The following is an 18627-nucleotide window of genomic DNA, read 5'->3' as shown; positions in this document are numbered from 1 at the left end:
TTCATGGTGACCATATTATAATAAGTCGTAAGTTAATAAGAATATCTAGGGTGATTAACTGGTGTCAGGGGATTCAGGTACAAGGGCACTACAATTTCATGCAAAAGCTGCAAGATTTTTTCATAAATGGAAATGACAAAGTTCCATGTAATGGCGTAAGAGCAAGCATTCCTCAGAAATATATCACACTCTGTCTGGTGAAAAGAAATTGTCACCATCAGGGTGGGAGTACAAGACACCGCCTTTGCAGACTTCCTGTGGCCAATTTCTCCATCATACCTTCCAACATAACTGTTAAACAAATCCAGGTGATTTGAGGAGTTTGGCACTCGCGCGGTGTCACACAGTTTTTGGTTTTTTGTGTACTGTTGCGACGCTGCTGCAGAGCACTTTGTTCTTAAATGTATTTCCTGTAACTGTAATGTCCTTTCTGTTGTGGTTGTATTTATCTGGCAGTTGCACTGACAGAAAGGGAACTTCCAAATGGATAATAAACAAAACTAACTATGGCCGTCATTTGTTTTTAAAACCGGAATCAAAGTGGGGTTTTTTTCATTGGGCAGGCATGCGCTCCTCTGTACCACTGGCGGACAGTGAAGATGAGTGGGGAGAAAGACCCAGTCGGGACCTGTTATGTAGCCGTCCAGAACTTCAGCGCCTACGCAGAATACTCGCCATGCAGGACCAGTGAGTCACTCTGCAGCCCTGTCTGGAAATGTTTCCATCAACCTGTTGCTCCTTTCATCCTCTCCTCCCTTTGTTTTCTGCCTCTGCTATCAGGATAAACAGAAAATTAACCACGTCGCGTCGACCAGTAAGACACCACGATATCACATGACGTATACAAAGTGCATATTTTTCATTTTACTGGACAGGAAAAAGCTGATGTTCACTAAAATTTCATAAAAACTTGCATTCATCATCTGTGATGTTGTTGCACCTACAGATAGCATTTGGTTTAGTTTTGGTTTTGAGATATATGCCTGAGATTTCCAGCACGTATATAAAATGAGCTGCTCGGAGCAAGAATAATCCTCAGTTTCTCTCCCGTGACCATCACAGTCAGGATTACAAAGATATCTGAAAACCCAGACGAACAAAACAAAAACCGTGTGCGTGGCGAGGTCCGGGTAGGGAAGGTATGGAATTGTGCTTCCAGAATAAATCACTTTCTCTGATGTTTTACAAGTTGCCACAGTAACCTGAAAATATATCCGTCACTAACAGTTTATCAGACTCTCTCTGTGGCCCTCTTCTTTCTGTCATCAGTTCTGTAAATGGAATTTATGGGATTTTCTTTTTTTCATTCTCACTTCCTTCCTGTGATCTCTCTCCCCCTGTGCAGCGATATGAGCCGGCATTAAAATTTGATAAGGAGAAATGAAGGCTATCAGGTGGCACATCATAAACAGCAGAGAAAACCTAGCCTTTGTTGTCCACACATACACAGACATTCATACTTGTGCTCCCTCTGGTCGTTGGTTCAAAGCCGTAAACTCAGCTCTTCCTGAGGAGGGAACGACTGTGCCCTGTTTTACAGGGGAAGTATTTCTGCGTCGTGTTTCTAAGCTTTTTCTTTTTAGTTTTCTTTATCTTAACATGTATGTGCAACCATTCAAGCGCACTTATAAACAATGTGTTAGGCTGTAACACATTGTTTATAAGTGCGCTTGTGTAGTTCCGCATCATTAAAGGTCACTCCAGGGGGCCACTGAGATGGAGAACAATTTATGATTGGCACATGTTTTGTGTGTTCATGCGCTGTTAGATGAAGTAATTTAAACAGAAACACACACATCAGTGGTTTTACATTTTTATGTATGCCGTAAGTGCTTGATTATCTTAATTATCTAAATATTTATTTTGACAGTAGGTTGTAGTTACATGGTTTCATCTATTAGAAGCTATGATTTTGGCACAGTTGAATACCAGGAAATTGTCTCAAGACAAAAAAAAGTACCAATTAATTGTTGCATTGTTGGAATTTTGTCAGACCATTCAACATTAATACAGCAGAATCACAAATTCCCTCTTTTTTAATTCTACTTAATCCCTGTGAAGACTTGTGCCCTGCATTATTCCCAATGAGACGGTAAAATGCGGTTTGTTCAAAAAACCCAAAAAACACTCCTACTAGAGCTGCACTGTGTGTAGGTCTGCGTGCGTCCCACTCCACATGCATTTATCAGTATTTTTCTTGCAAACTTGATGACGAGGCCCCTTTGTGCTTAAGAAAGTCAGTGGAGAACCATGAACTGTTCTTCCCTCCTGTGTGGGTGAGACCTAATTGCCCTCTCGCTCTCTCTTCAATCTCAGGTAGTTTCTATGTGCAAGCCAAAAGTACTGCCCTAAAATAAGTAAGATATTCCTTTGAGCGCTTCTGTTGTTTCAGTTTTTGCATGTGTGTTCATGTTGCTTGCAGATGATCCAGACCCAGAGGGACAGGGATTCTGCCAGGCTGGTTTCAGTGTGGATTTCACCAAGGTATAGACTGGAGCGGCAGTTACCCTTTATTACCCAAAAACCTCCTGCACACAATTTGTCGCTTCTCAGAGTTCACGCAGAGAAGACTCCCATCAAAATTTATGGGCAATGGGAAGATCAGAGAGCATTTGTCCCTAGAGAAGCCTCCACGCCCGATGTGACCCATCGCCTCGTAACACAATAGACCAGGCACACATAAACACACTAACATATACACACGCATTCTTTCACTGTATAGTCAGTATGAACCTTGACCTTTCACTCATGGTCCGGCCTTACCCTCCTTACGTACAGGAAGCTGTCATTCTCTTCAAGATGTCAGAAGGCAGTGGGAATCATATGGGCACATTCACACAGCTATACACATTTTATAAACCTCTAGTCACACTTGCACAATTTATTTAATAACAATTCCTCCAATATGACTAAGCCTACTTAATTGTATTTATTCCAGGAAGGAAAGCTGGTGGTAGGAGGACCTGGAAGCTTTTACTGGCAAGGTAACTGAAACAGCAGTGTGTAAACCTTTGTTTGCTCTCTCTCTTGCAGTGATTTCATCAGTGGGACAGTGTTCAAATCAGAGAAAAGAATGGAGATGAGTTTAGCAGTCGGGACAGCCCACCTACACACATATGCACACTGGACACACTTTCCAAATCTTACCTAAGCGAAGGTGGAAAAAAAATGCGTCCCTTTCTCTGCAACCCTTTTATATTCGCTTTTCCTTTCCTCCTTTTTTTTTTTTTACTTAATGCGTCGCTCTGTCTGAAACGGTGTAACAGGAAGTTGGTGTTTGGGCTCTGTAATGAGCTGATCAGGGGGTAATGGAGTGGAGGACCTGCCCCTCTGCTCCTCAGAGGAGCTTGGGGAGCTCTGAGGGGAGAGGAAGAACCTCAAGCCGAGGCAGCAGGGTTGAGAAGGACAAAGGAAAGGGGTGGCAGAGAGAGAGAGCAGACAGGACGGCCTGAGTGATAGAGCCCGGCGATGGAGATGACAGAGAGAGAAGTGATGGAGTATGTTGATGAGAGTCAGACACAGAGCAAAGAAGCAGAACGATTTATCTCCTTGATAAAGTCAGAGCTGAGGTCAGTCAGATTGCTGGATATGCATGGGTAGTCTAAGCAGAGGGATGAAGTGTCTTAATAGGTGTAGACACAGCTTGAGTGTGTCATAGTTAAGCTGGGGAAGTGTAGCGGTACTCCCCCTGCTCCAGGTGTTACAGCGCGTGTGTGTGTGTGTTATCCAACATTGTGCAGCTGCTTGCAAGGAGAAAGGACACAATTATTCATCACTTGAACAAACTCATTTCTCTTTGCTTTCTTTGTAACCTAATGATCTTTGACCTCTGAGGCACATCAGCAGCTTAAAAAAAAAGAATAACGTAAGACATAATGTGTTTTTCAAAAAAGAGAGAAAGGAAATAGATTCATTTTTTTATTCAGAGTTACAATGATTACTTATTGTTAAATAATGAATGCTGTGGCATAAAGGACTGCACTAGACAGACATCATACACACCCTAATGGACTGCTCTCTGGCACTGGCACGGCAGCCTGCCTCCAGTTAAAACACTTCCTCCAAATGTTTATAAAAGCACTCAGCCTGGATTTTATGGCCTCTAATATACAACAATTATCTTCAGCCTTCAGCTTGATTCATCCTCCAACAAACTCACATAAAGCCTTGTTATCGCTGAGTGAAAAATAACTCGAAATTAGCAGCACTGATTTATGCATCTCTGTTAACAGTTTATCTCCTCAATCAGGTTGTAGTTTAATAATGAGTCGACACGGTGATATGAGATAAAGCCGGCACAGTGTGTGAGAGAGGGAGGATGAAGGGCTGCGAGAGGAGCTGAGGGGAGGGTTAAGAGGGCACATTTCCCTCCCCATCAGTACACACACATTAAGGAGGATTTATGGAAGGCTGAAGGCGGCCAGAGATAAAATCATTTGTTTGTCTGACCTCTTGTTCTACAGCAGAGGAAGGGTGTTGTTTGTGTGCGCACACCTATAATTCAGAAACCTTGTGATGGAGAGGGCAGCATTCTTCTTGGGAGTTTTTAAAGGCGTATTGGCCAAACGTATCAGCTTTTTGTTCTGCAAGAACTAAGATGTGTAAGTGTTTCTGCCTCTGAGAGGATTGTGCGCTGTCTGTGTCTTTCATGTGGAGCGAGCCGTCCAGCTCCAGCAGTTATCTGCAACAGTGGACAGCAGGGCTCCCTACACGGAGTCTGAGCTTAAACCGCTGCCTATAAACAGATGTGGCTTTCAGATTGATTGTTTTTCTCCATCCGTGTGTGTGTGTGTGTGTGTGTTTGCAGGTCAGGTGATGACAGCAGGGATAGCCGAGATACTGAATGGCTATTCGTTAAAGGCAGTGCTGAGACAGGTTTCAGGAGAGAAACACACAAGAGCTGCTGAAGACACACACGACGACAGCTACCTTGGTAACATGCATTAACAAACACACACCCAAACTTACATTCAGGTCTATAATTATTTAGACAGTTTTTGTAATTGTTGCCTCTGTACACCACCAAAGTGGATTTTTAAATCAAACAATCAAGATTTAATTAAAGTTTAGAGTTTCAGCTTTAATTCCAGGGGTTTAACAAAAGTTTACTATTTATTCTTTAAGAGTTACGGCCATTTTTATACACAGTCCCCCATTTGCAGAGGCTCAAATGTAGCTGGACAGCTGACTGACAAGCAGGTGAGGTTGTTCTCACATCATTTTAAGTTAAACAGAAATTAAACGCAAATTGTTAAGCTTTCTTTTTTATCTTTTCAATGAAACTCTTAATATGAGGTCCAAAGAGATACAAGTAAAGGAGGCCATCATTCGTCTAAAAAGGAAAATAAACCTATCAAACAGATAGCAAACGCCCTAAGAGAGTGGCCAAATCCACAGTCTGGTACATTCTTAAAAAGGAGTGCACTGGTCAGCTCAGCAACACCTTGAGGCTTGAATGACCGCAGAGGTAAACATACTGCAGGATTCTTTGTTTGGTTAAGAAAAAGCCCTTCAAACACATCACTAAAGCAAAAACATTGTGTATTTCTGATACTTTGCAATAAAAAAGACTTTCATGATGGAAAGTCAAGAGGCTTTGCAACATAGTGCAAACCACTCTTTACACTCAAGGACAAGAAGATCCGATTTGACTGTCAGATGACATTTAAAAGACGCTGAACATTTTCAAAGCAAGACGAAGGAGAGAAACAGCTCATGATCAGAATCCTACCACATCACCCGTGAAACATAGTGGAGGCAATACTATGTTATGGGCATGTATGGCTGCCAGTGGAAGTGGGTCACTATTGCTCATTGATATAACCACTGATAGAAGTATCATTATAAAATGTGAGGTGTGGGGGCTGTGCTCTCTGCTCTGAGACAAATCCAGCGAAACTGATTGGATGAGGATACTAAAATGTGCAAAAGTGACCCAGGAGTTTGTCATGGCAGAGAAATGGGATATTCTTCAGTGGCCAAGTCAGTCACATAATCTCAACCCTACAGAGTGTGTGGTTCATTCTGTACTTCAGGCAGTCATTGACTGCAAACAATTTTCATTGAAGTATTAAAAAACCTTCATGTTTTAAATTAGTTCATTTTCCCTGTTACATTTGAGCCTCTGGAAATGTCGGAATACTTATGGACCCAACTTTATGAACAAATCATAACACAATTGATAATATTAGACAACTGCAAATGAATTATAACCACATGTGCAACTGATTTCTCCGCAGGTTACTCTGTGGCAGTGGGAGAGTTTACGGGAGACTCAGAACAAGGTGAGAAATGCAAGAATTCATTAGATTTGAGGAACCTCCTGAGAACATCGGCAGTCTCTCCTGCAGCGCCGTCTAAAACGTTGCATGTTTGCGCTTTCTCTGAGCGATAGAGAGTGGACAGCTGTGTGACTTTGCCTTTGTCTGAACTTAGCAGCAGTAATTAAAACTGTCTCTGTACGTCTGGGTCATGACCCTGAGTGGACAGGACTTCAAGGACTACTGATAAAGGGCTTTCCTGTCCTCCATTTGGAGTGATTAGAATGATTATTGGCAGACTCTGCAAACCTCTTCATGTCTAGAGTGGGTCCAGAATCACGTCTGGATTTGAAATATTAGGTGAAAAAGCGCTCAGGCATGCACATATTTGTGTTTTATAAAGGATTTGCAGGTGGGGAAAAGTGCCTTTGAATTTATCTTCAGCTTTTCAAATGTGTGCTTTTTAGAGCCAGAATAAATTCATAGAAGTTATGAGTACTAGAAATGTACAAATCCTTTCATTTTTTAAGTATTGTACCGCGTAGATACACTCTGGTATATAATCGTGGCTTCTCTTTAGGTGCTGCTAAAGTTCTTTTTGATGCCATAACTTTGTGTGTGTTTCAAACGGGACAATTTCAACCAAAACTAAAAGAAAACAAAATGTTTCCAGCCACAGTGTCACCACATCACTTTTTAAACCAATTTTTTTTACTTCCTCTTTAAACAGCGTCACCACACGGTTTCACGTTAGCTTTATACACCCCCCCTCCCCAGTGTCGCTTTGCTAATCAGCATTTAGTGGGATTTTTACGGGACAACCTTGTGTTTACATACCCCCATACCAACCCTGCAAAGGCCCTGAACCGCCTAAAGCGCAACACATGTCAGAGAGTCTTAAAGAGAGCCTAAAGAGGTTACACATGCCTGCTGATGCACTGTGTTGTGGTGCAAAGTTTGTTGTGGTCTTGTTCCCTAAACCCTCTTCAGACTGGAGAACTGGTTGTAACTGGGAGCTCTGAGTGAAGATGAAGCTGAGAATTACTGGTTAATAGGCCCGCGGTTCAGCCTGTTGAGTAGAGCCAGAAGGCAGGAAGTGGGGACTCTGTCTTCTCGCTCTGGGTGGGACCCTCAGATCGTCACTTTAAGTTCACAACACTGCACTCATCAATCAATACACACGCAGAGCCCGAGCATCCAATCACTTACTTTGTTCTCTGCGACACTTGGCTGTGAGGTCGGTGGGGGTTTCAGGCTTTTGAGACAAACCTCTGTCACTTTTTCCCCCACTGTCTTTTCCGCTGTGCATCTTTCTCGCACCAATTTGACTCTTTGCTTTTATTTTTATGTTTTCCAGAGCTGTTAGCTGGAGTCCCAAGAGGAGCGCAGAACTTTGGATATGTGAGTATGGACGGACAAGCCAGTTAGAAGATCGCAGTTTCATTTAGAAACAACCAACTGAGAGACAAAAGAAAAATGAAACAGTGGGAAGTCCAGCAAATATAGATGCTTATTTAAAGTATGTTAAATATTTGAATAAGAAGAAATATCATATGCTGTAGCCTTCACAGTCACCAGATCTTGAATCAACTTATTGCATATGTGGGATTTTTGATGCTTTACTCCACCATGACCAAACACTTTTCAAAGAAATATCTTCGAGAAGAGTGATGTTCATTCAGTTGAGTGCCAGTGACTTGTCGACAGATATCTTAGATATAATTGGCGGCTCGGTAGCCTAATAAGACATTTCATGCAGATGTTTCCTTTAATTTGTCTTGCATCTGTATTCCATCTGCATGTAAACTTTTATTGTGAAGATGTGTGAAAAACCTGCACTCAGACACAAACATGCAACATGAAGTCTTTGAAATTTGTCTGCTGACACAGAAATCTACTTATGTTTGCGCGTATGCCAGTAAACTTTAGTTTGCCTCTTTTTCTTGTATGGGAACTTGTCCCCGGGGCTCACTGTGTCAATCCTCCGTAATGACACACAGCTTCTGCTGCATATGAAGGCCAGTGGCCCCACGTAACCCCGCTAGCCCTCTTTGACACACAAATACACAAACACACGACCTGTGACAGTGTGTTCCTCATCCCGACGTTGTAGTTGCTGCAAGACTGTCCCTTGGTGTACAGACTGGATGCCACAGAGTAGGAGGATGTAGCTGGTAATTGGTGCAGTAGATGGAGTGATGCAGGTAGACCTGACAGTGGAGTAGCTGTCAGTCCTGATCAGAATCTCTCTGCAACATATTTGACAACTGACAGCAAAGGAAAATGAAATCTCAAGTTGTTGATTTAATATTTCTTTTTACACGTCCTCATCCGTCTGTGTTCATAAGTCTATCCCTCTTTAGTACGTCTCTGAGACATGTGTGATTGGGTCAGCTTGTATCCTCCACATGTGAGGGTGTGTGTGTGTCTGTGCATGTGTGTGTATGTGTTGCCTCCGGCTCCCTCCATGTGGTTGTTATTTCAGTTCTTATGAAGGAATTCTCAGCCTTCCCCCCCTTTCCTCCATCTCTCCCTGCAACCAGGGTTAAAAGGGGGGGGGGGGGGGGGGGATGAGGGGAAAATGGTAAAAGCACAAAGAGGATGGTGGTGGGGGGGGGGGGGTGTTCGGTTAAATAAAACAGTTTTTTTATGCGGTTTCTGACTTTTTTCCAACATTCTTTATGTGCCTGTTTGTCAGACTGCTCCGCCGTGTTTACTGCTCGTACACTAGGGGGACAAAGCTCGGTGCCTTATTAGTCATGTCTGCTTGCTTTAGGTGGCGATGATCAACTCCACCAACATGACGTTCATCCAGAACTTCACAGGGGAACAGGTAGGGCCATCAACACATCACAGTCTCAGACTATCACATATACGAAGCAGCGTATTTGAAATTAGTATTAGATGAAAGTCATGCAGCTTTGTCGGGGTTTGGTTAAAGTGCTGTAGCCTTCCTTCCTTGTCTGTCCATCAGATGGCCTCCTATTTTGGCTACTCTGTGGCTGTAACTGACTTAAATGGAGATGAGTAAGTAGAAAACATCTCGGTCTCTCCAGATGCTTACACTTTCTATTCTATGTATGATCACTAATTCTTCACCCTGCCCTCCCAGGACAGATGACGTGCTGGTTGGAGCACCCCTTTTCATGGAAAGAGAGACGGAGAGCAAACCCAAGGAGGTGGGCAGGGTATACCTGTACCTCCAGCTGGCTCCACTCACTTTTTCTGAACCTGTCGCTCTCACCGGCACCTACACTTTTGGACGCTTCGGCACAGCTATCGCACCGCTAGGAGATGTCAACCAAGATGGATACAATGGTAGGTCTGAGCCTTTCCAAGTAAAGGAGAAAGGGGAAAAAAAGATAAATTGACATGGATTAACTTAATCAGAAAAATGAAAAGATACAAGTAGAGCTATAGAAGGGGACAGATATGGAGAAGGGAAAATTTGTTTGATTATATTTTTCCTAAACCTGAATGAACCTTCTTTTATGGGCCAATATTTTCAGGTTAACGTGATAAAAGAACAAATCTTTTTTTCTGTTCCTGTGCTGTTTGCATGGTTATGTCACTGGCTGAGGAAATGCTATCAGATGCTGCTGTGTGAGAAAACCTAAAGTTCTCCTGCCAATCAGGAAGTGTAGTGATGAAAGGTTGTCCGTGTGAGTGGTGTCTTCCTGTGACGATCCGCCAAAGGCCATGTGTCTATGTGTGTCTGAGTTATTTTTAGCTCACCAGATGTGCCCTGAGATAAAAATCATCTGGGAGTTTTTGTCCTGCAGCCCGGAGTTCATTCCTCTTCGATGTGTTTGTTTTATCCCCATATTGATTGTACAAATACAGCCACACACACACAAATGCACACCATGTAGCCTGGAGCCCAAATGTTCTGCAAAACTAAGGCTTGTTGATTGCAGCTATAAAAAAATTGAATGAATGAAGGCGCATCTAAGCCTCCCATCACATCAATCCCGCTGAATTGTCCTTTATTTATTTATGGAGAGCATGTGTTAATGAGCCTACCACGCCTTTACAGTCATTAACCATTAGATCAATAACCACTGGATCAATACTGATGGTTTTTCAGACTAGAAATGTAAATAACATCTGCTCTCTGTTAGCGTGCAACAGTCTCTGAGGGGCACTGATGTGACCTAAGATCTGCCTCCTGAAGTGCCATGGAGACAAAGTACTTACTGAGAGTTAATCTATTGAGTGCACATCCACGTCTGTGCACGATTTCATTATTCAGTATTATAGTGTAGAATCTCAAAGGAGGGACTGTGATCAAGGCTTTCAGCGGCTTTTCTTTGCTAATGTCAAACCCAAACCGTGGACCATACCTGTGCCCTCGTGTGTCCGTGTATAATCAGAAACAGACCGGTTTCTTTCTCTCCGATGAGCTCTTCCACATCATGATCATCACTCCATTTCCAAGATTCTTCTTAAAAGTGGAACCATACCCATTTTGTCTCATCTCCGTGGCTTTACTTGCTGTCAACTGTCAACACATTGCAATTTAGCTAATTTCATTTTCCATGTGGTTTCTTTTGTTTTTCATTTTTATCGGCCAACGCTGTCAGTATTTTTCACAAAGTGTCGGGCTGTTTTTGTCTGAGAAACAGTTCTGTAGTTTTGGTCTCAGTGATCACAGTGGGTGTTCAGTGGGTGTTCTTGATGCTCTTCTTTTTGCTGCACATTCTGAGATGTTGTTGAGCAATGCCCATGAGTGACTTTCACATTATGTGAAGACTTTTTAAAAAAATTTTCTTAACTCAGCTATTCAGTTATGTACACATACCCACACATAGACATACAGACTCTCACACAGGCTCATATATACACTTGCGCACACACATGGTTGCATTTATCGTCTCTACCCCACAATCTGCTTCATGTGGAACTAGTTGTTTAGACTGAGAGAGGGGGGGTCCGGAGACAAACAGGATATCTCGAGGTGCTTGGACAGCTACAGTGCTAATGGGTACTTTAATACAGGATGGTGTGACACAGAAATTTAGAGGTAAAACAATAAACTCAAATCTGCTTCTACTTCATCTGCACAGGAGCTTACTGTATCCGAATGCTTATATCTCTTTCTTTGCATTTAGATCCCCCTTTCCTTTACAGATACTTACTTCATTAGTCACACCTTGCTAGTACCGAGTTGGTTCTTTTTGCCTTCAGATCTACCTTAAATCTTCATGGCATAAATTCGACAGTCTGCTTAAAACATTCCTCAGAGGTTTTGGTCCATATTGACATAATTGTATCACATAGTTGCTGCAGATTTGTCAAGTACGTGGTGCAAATCTGCCATTTCACCACATCCCAAAGGTGTTATATTGAGATTTGGCAAGATGCTTTCATGTCTATGCTTTCATGTTGTTTACAGCAGTTTTTGTAGTGGAAATCGAGACTCGTCAGACCAGGCGACGTTGTTCCAGTCTTCTATTGTCCGGTGTTGGTGAACGTGCTAACTGTAGCCTTAGTTTCCTGTTCTTAGCTGATGGAAGTGGCACCTGGTGTGGTCTTCTGCTGCTGTAGCCCATATGCTTCAAGGTTCAAAATGCTGTGCATTCAGAAATGCTCTTGTGCATACCTTGGTTGTAACGAGTGGGCATTTGAATTGCTGTTTCCTTCCTATCAGCGCGAAGTAGCCTGGCAACTCTCCTCTCACCTCTGACATAAACAAGGTATGTTTATGTCAGAGTGTGGGAAAATCTCAGTATATCAGCACTTTCTGAAATACTCAGCCAACCATCCTAACCAGTGCTAACATCCATACTATGTTCAGAGTCACTTAAATCACCTTTATTCTCCATTCTGATCACTCTCAGTCTGAACTTCAGCAAATTGTCTTGACCATGTCTACACCTAAATGCATTGCGATTGGCTGAGTGTATATATCTACATGTCTGAAGATATTTCTAAAGGAAAGGTTAATATTTTGGTGAACGATGTGCTGATTTGCTTTCCTCTTGAGAGTTAAATCAGAAAATATGTTCCAGAGTAACAAAATACAACTACCTACTTTTTACACGTTACACTTAGAGTACAATATTTCATCCAAGACATTAACCGCTAAATGCAACAAGCTGTTTATGCACTGTTTTAGAAGTTTAAAGCATACGGTGGTAATGACTCCAATTTAGAGAGGCAGGTTTGTTTACATTTAGCCAGGTTAACTGCTATGCTCCGGTTTTCATCTGGCCTCTCACCCAGTGACAGCTAAGATAGGCTCCATCCCTGCCATAACCCTAAGCAGATAAGAAAACGAGTTAATATTCTTTTCCTCTGTTTCCATGACTTGGTACCTTGTTCCATTTCCTATTTAAACAAATATTTCCCATGCTGAGCATAACATAAACAGTGTTTATAGAGATAAGGATAGATAAAGCTGAGCCAAGATTAAAAATAAATTTGTAAAAAAAAAGTAGAAAAACAAACAAAAAAAGACGTAAGTAAATGGCCTAGCTGCCATGATCGCTCAGTTTATGACGGTCAAGCTCTTTTCCTTTCCTCTTTCCATTTCCTTGTACCTGTATAATTTCCTCTGCTCCCGTCTCAAAGGGACTTTAACCCTGTTGATGTCTAAACCATGCATATGTGTGTGTGTGTGTTGTCATCCTTCAGACGTGGCAGTGGGCTGTCCGTTCGGAGGTGAGGAGCGTGGAGGGAGAGTATTGATCTTTAATGGCAACAAAGACATATCCACACAAGGTATGATGCTCAGCCAGGAGCTGAGGGCGGCCCACGCCCCAAGTGACAGTTTGCCTGGATTTGGATTCACTCTGAGAGGAGGCCAAGATGTGGACAACAATCAGTACCCTGGTAAATACTCAACAAATCGGCCCGTCTCTACTCAGCTCCCCGCGTTATAATCAAGATTCTCTCTCAGGCTCGCATTCTTTCGCTTCTCGACTTTCCTTCCAGCTCCTCTCATTACAGCCTTCCTCCTCTTCATTCTTAACCTCCACATTTCACCGTTCCCCCATGCACCCCTCCACTACCATCTCCATGTTCTCCCCATTTTTGCTTTCCTCCTTTTCTCTGGTAAAGTCATCAGAAGCGGGTATAGGGATTTGTGCCATGAACTTCTGCCGCATCCATTCTTTAGAGATTTACAGTACTCAAGTAGGAGAGAAGACATGAGAGTGGGAGAAAAAAAAAGAAGCACAATAACACATTCTCCTCATGTTCAGTCTGCCAGACCTACAAGCCTCTGTGTATAACCTCAAAACTGTGAGCAGACAAAGCAGCATTCAATCAACTTACATGCAGCAACTCCCTAGCCTTTTTTGGCACCTTCTTACTATACCACACACCTTCACCTTATGTCTTCTGAATATAATGTCAAAACTAAACTGGAACACACAGAGAAGGGGCCATTTGGAGGTTTTTGTAGAACACACAAGTTTCTAGTCCACGAAAAAGATTTGAAACAAAGCAGGTCTGTAAAACCACGCTTTTACTACCTCATTTTCTCCCCAATTTGGAGCCATCCGGCTCTCAGCATTAATTTTGCTTAAAGCTTCCACAGATTGGGCTGAAAATGAGAATTTGTTTAGTTTCACCTTTTGTCTTTGCCCCCTCCTACTCCCTCTTTGGCGGTTTCCCTTTTCATTCTGCTGCAATAACAGATTTCTTCATTCCACAAACAGGATACAAAGGGAAATAATAACGCACAAGTTCACATGCATGGCTTGTGATCAGTTTCACTGGCAGCTAGCAGAGTGTATGTTGAGCACGGGCCAGGCTCCAGGTCATAGTTAGACCTGCGCAGACCCACTGCAAATCAGAGATCAGAATTAAAAACAGTGTACAATAAATACACACACAGGAGTTACAGGTTAAAACTGGCGGAGGCCCTTTGGGAGGAGCACGCAGAGAAGAAACTCATGGGTGGCACAGCTTTCTGCCAACACACACACAAACGTATAAACACGCGCGCACACAGACGTGCAGGGCTCGTGTCGTCTGTCATTAGAGAGCTTGCTGACGGAAGTGAGGCACACACACACGCACACGGTGTGTCGTTGGCAGGCTAGTAAAGTCACACTGTTCAAAGGAGCCTGAGACGTTTGATCAGCATTATGAGAGGACTGCAAAGGCGTCTGGGAGGCCTGCTACAGCTGCCATGCGCTCTCATTGTGATTAAATGTCATTAGTCGACCACAGGAAGATGGATGATGACTGTGCTCCAGTTTTATGGATTTTTATCTTTAAGAATCATTTCAGATATTTGTCTTTGGATTTCAGATCAAGCAGCGTGGAACTAAACGAAAGGTAGATAGGACAAAACCTGAAAAAGCAGGCGGTACAGGGATCAAAATAACACACACAGCTCACTGCTTCAAATCAAGCTTCATTAAATCACAGACATATCTGATTTTGTGCAAAACGGCCGGGGTCAGTTGTGTATCACATTGCCTTCAAATGCAATTTTGGTTTCATTTAACAGGTTAAAGGCCAAAAACCCACAATGTTTACCCGACAGTCGCTCTCGCTGAAAGACTTTTTGATTCGTGTTTATTTGGTTGGAAAGTGCAAAATTGATTAAAGGCCTCCAAATCAACTCTAATATTTGGCGCCCATTTTTATTCTCATTTCATGCATGATACAGGGCCTTGGTACAGCCACTCAGTCTAGCACAGGTTAACCTTCCTTCTAAGTAACTTTCCTCTGATTGGCTGCCCCTCTCAGGGTTTTTTGAACAGCAGGTGGGTGGCGCGTCAGTGCCTGAGATCACCGTATTAAGGATTTAACCTCTCAGTGACACCTCACGGAGCCTAGAAAGTAGCAAAAACTGCCTGAAACAGAGCATTTAGAGTAATCTGAGCTTTTGGCACACCGGGATTACTATCTCTGACGTGTTTAATATAAACCACCTCTCAGCACTGGGTATATATGACAAAATAAATAAAAGCACTAAGTGTGTAATAGGTGCAATTTAAACAAAACCTGCCATACTATGCAATCTAGAAATAATCCAGGCAATTATCCTGCTCTGTGGTGTAAAAATAGTGTTTCAAATGTGTGTAATGGCTGGCAATTTATTGAATTGTCCTAAAACACCACACATGAATCCAAGAATGAGGAAAACCTCTCTCTGAAAAACTACCTCTTTTTCCACTGAGAGCCACTGATCTTTGGCATTTCATCATCGTGTCCGATCCCCCGCAGCTTTCAGGGCATACATCCACTGACAGCTTGACAGTCTGTCTAAACTCTGGATGGAGGTTGTGTTTTCATAGCCCAGGATGGACACCATCAGCTAGCAGCTCAATTACCGAAATCATACCTGCACCTAGAGATGCCCTCGTTGAGTGATGCAGCCTGCTCGTGTGTGGCTATGGCTCAGTGGGTCTCTGTACACACACCAACCTCAAATCAACAGTGGTGGGCAAGCTTTCCTGTGTATACGGAAATGGAAATGACATGGAAAAGGAAAGTAGGCCGTTGGTTGATTTAGCTCCAGATGAAGCCATGTGCAAACTTAAACTCTTAACCCTGAAGGCACCCTATCCTCAAATAAGCCTCATGTCATGCGTCTTTTTTAGCAAATGCAAGCATTAAAATAAAACAGCCAGCTGATGACATGAGTGGAGTTACATTTTCCAGGTTACATAACTGCTACAGTTGGATGGGCTCTCCCTCTCACCTCCTTCTCTGTTTCTGCTAAAAAACACACCTTCTTCTGATGGCTTTCACAGATTGTGATTTAAAAGCCAAACATCATCCTTTTCTGTCTACACCTCACCTTCTTCTGCTTTTCCCCCTCCGTTCCCAAACTCCAAAATACCAACATCTTCACATCCGTCCTCATTGTAGCATTTTTAGTATAACACACACACACTTACATAGTGACATAGCACACCCCAGGAGAAAAGAGACAAGGCCTAAATGTTTAATGCTGTGGTGTCAGGGGGACTCTGCGACTGCAGCCAAAGGCAGAAACAGATGTGCCTCACTCAGATTCAATTAGTCCCTTTCTTCTTAAATACACAGGAGAGGAGTGGCACAGCAAATGACAAGCGAGGGTTACAAGACTACACTTCCACTTGCTTCCATCCGTTGTCCTCATGCAGCAGGTTACCACAACACGAAGGGGCTGGTAGTTGATATTAGTGCTGAAATAGTCAGCTGATTAATGATGCTATCAGCACAAAACTGATTAAGTGTCTCTCGCTGTTTGTCTTTACAGTTTTGTTATGATATATCAAAGAAATTCTAGATGGAATCTGAGATGCTGCAATTTTTCCACCGTGGAGATTTGAACTTTTGCCCTTATACCCAACCATGGAGACTAAATTATTTAAAGGCCCAACATTAATAAACTAATCATAAGAATAATAAGAGATTAATTAATAATGAAAATAGTCATTTGCTGTAGCCCCCGTGGCCTCTCGCTGTGCAGTCTCTCTCAACATCACACGGCTTAGGTTTCTGCTGCATCTGGCAGCGGTGGCTTGCATCCATTAAGTGCCTCTCTTCAGTTTCACATTGTTTTAATCAGCTCTCGTGTGTGTGTGTGTGTATATGTGAGTCCGTGTCGGCGTGCGGCTTTCATTGGTATGTGTCCCCCGACCGCAGCCATTAAATACCGGCTCCATTTTAAACTTTGAGAGCCAATTAAAAGTGTGTGTTCATCACAAATCCCATGAAAACAAATAAAAATCACATATAGATGAAATCTGGTGCTGCTTGCAATTAGGAGTCGTTGCTACGCGGGCTGTTGGGAAATGTTGCTGTTTAGCGAAATGTGATTGTGAGCTTTCTAATGGCCCTGGAATGCAGCGTGGGGTCCCTGTCTGACAGCACAAACACACAGGGAAAGCACACGCATGACACAGTCGTGCAAACGCTGTTTGTGAATTTAGTCTGAAGAGGGTCATGTGTGAAAGGCAAAGCAACACGATATCAGAATATCAATTCTATATGACAGTCTGCGTGTGTGTGTAGCTGATTTGTGTGTAGTTGATTTGAGAAGTCTGTGTCTGATGAAGATTGCTGGAGACCTTGAAATCAGTCCCATCTGTGGCATTCTTTGAAGCTCTCTGCTGCTCTCTCACTACGCAGATCTGCTCGTGGGGGCTTTTGGCGTGGGCAAGGTGTCAGTGTACAGGTAAACACAAAAAAATGTGCAAGACTCCCAAGTTTGGGGATTTTGGATCGTGTTACAGGTATGCATCTGTTTGTTTGTGTATGTGCAGGTCACAAGCTGTGGTATCTGTGGAAGCTGAAATGATCCTGACCCCCAAAATCCTTAATCCCGACGACCGACAGTGTCACCTGCCTCAGATGAATATCATGGTTACCTGGTAATTACAGTCTCTCCGATTCATAACCATGTATTAATATAACATAGCCTGGTCAAAATAAAGTCACACATTCATATTTTGATGGACCACCTTCAGGTGATGACGGCACACATTCACGATGGCATCGTCTCGATAAGCTTCTGCACTGTTACAATAATATTCTCCACTCTTTCACAACCTGAGCCTGATGAATCTCGGCATTATCATATACAGATGTGGCCCTGCCATCAGGGAAGAAGAATCTGTTGATGGAAAAACCCGATGAGTCTGTATATTCAGATAGTTAAACTGACTCCACTGCCCCACAGGCTTGTATGACAGGCACTAGACGGGGCAAAGTTGTGTGTGAACACAATCCCTGAATAGTGCTCATAGGTGTGGTTACAAAAGTTATGCAGTTTCTTTTTTATTTGTTTTTTTTTTTTTTTCTTTCTTTTTTTTACTAACACTGGATTTTTTGCCAAAATCCAGTGTTAGTAAATCTGGCCTCAGGCGTGATGGGTGTATCACTCCATCTCTCTTCCTACCCCGGTGCACCCATCACTCTGGAACAGGGTAAATCTGGACTCCTTTTTCCATTGCTCCAGAGTCCAATCTTTATGCTTCCTGGCGCATTGAAACTTTTTTTAAATTAACATTACTGATAAGTGTTTTTCTTAAGGCTACACAGCTGTTTAGTCCCAAACTCCATGAGCCGTCTTTACATTGTGCATGTGGAAATGTTTTTACCTTCACTGTTAAACATGAACGTTCTACTGTTGATTTCTTTACAGTCTGATTTTCCCAGCATAAATGATCCCTGATCACAGTCAAGATTTTTTCCATCTACATTTCTAATTTGAAGGTGGTTGGCCGTTTAGTTGCCAGCCGAAATGTTTTAATCACTGCAGTAATTATCCAATAGAAGGCTCTTACCTGTTGGTTTAGTTAAATCCAGGTGGTGACCTTTGTTTTTTGGCCAGGCAGTGTATTAACTGTGATTGAAAGCACCAGTATATTAACTTCTTCAGCTGCCCTCTCCTTACCGATAGACATAAACGTTA

The 18627-nt window shown here is 42.7% G+C and overlaps 1 protein-coding gene across 1 annotated transcript in view; it reads left to right on the top strand.

Moving 5' to 3' along the window:
- Window positions 1–18627, top strand: part of itga8 (integrin, alpha 8) — a 42693-nt gene that overhangs the window by 3757 nt on the left and 20309 nt on the right. The window contains exons 4-15 of the mRNA XM_026184747.1: window positions 564–687; window positions 2423–2484; window positions 2939–2984; window positions 4808–4933; window positions 6240–6284; window positions 7618–7661; window positions 9037–9093; window positions 9235–9287; window positions 9373–9578; window positions 12897–13094; window positions 17343–17388; window positions 17477–17584. Of these exons, the coding sequence (XP_026040532.1) occupies window positions 564–687; window positions 2423–2484; window positions 2939–2984; window positions 4808–4933; window positions 6240–6284; window positions 7618–7661; window positions 9037–9093; window positions 9235–9287; window positions 9373–9578; window positions 12897–13094; window positions 17343–17388; window positions 17477–17584 (1115 nt within the window). The remainder of the gene's footprint in view (window positions 1–563; window positions 688–2422; window positions 2485–2938; window positions 2985–4807; window positions 4934–6239; window positions 6285–7617; window positions 7662–9036; window positions 9094–9234; window positions 9288–9372; window positions 9579–12896; window positions 13095–17342; window positions 17389–17476; window positions 17585–18627) is intronic.

The sequence above is a fragment of the Astatotilapia calliptera genome, chromosome 11, assembly GCF_900246225.1.
Source record: "Astatotilapia calliptera chromosome 11, fAstCal1.2, whole genome shotgun sequence".
NCBI classification, from domain to species: Eukaryota; Metazoa; Chordata; class Actinopteri; order Cichliformes; family Cichlidae; genus Astatotilapia; species Astatotilapia calliptera.
This window is presented reverse-complemented; position numbering and strand designations above follow the sequence as displayed.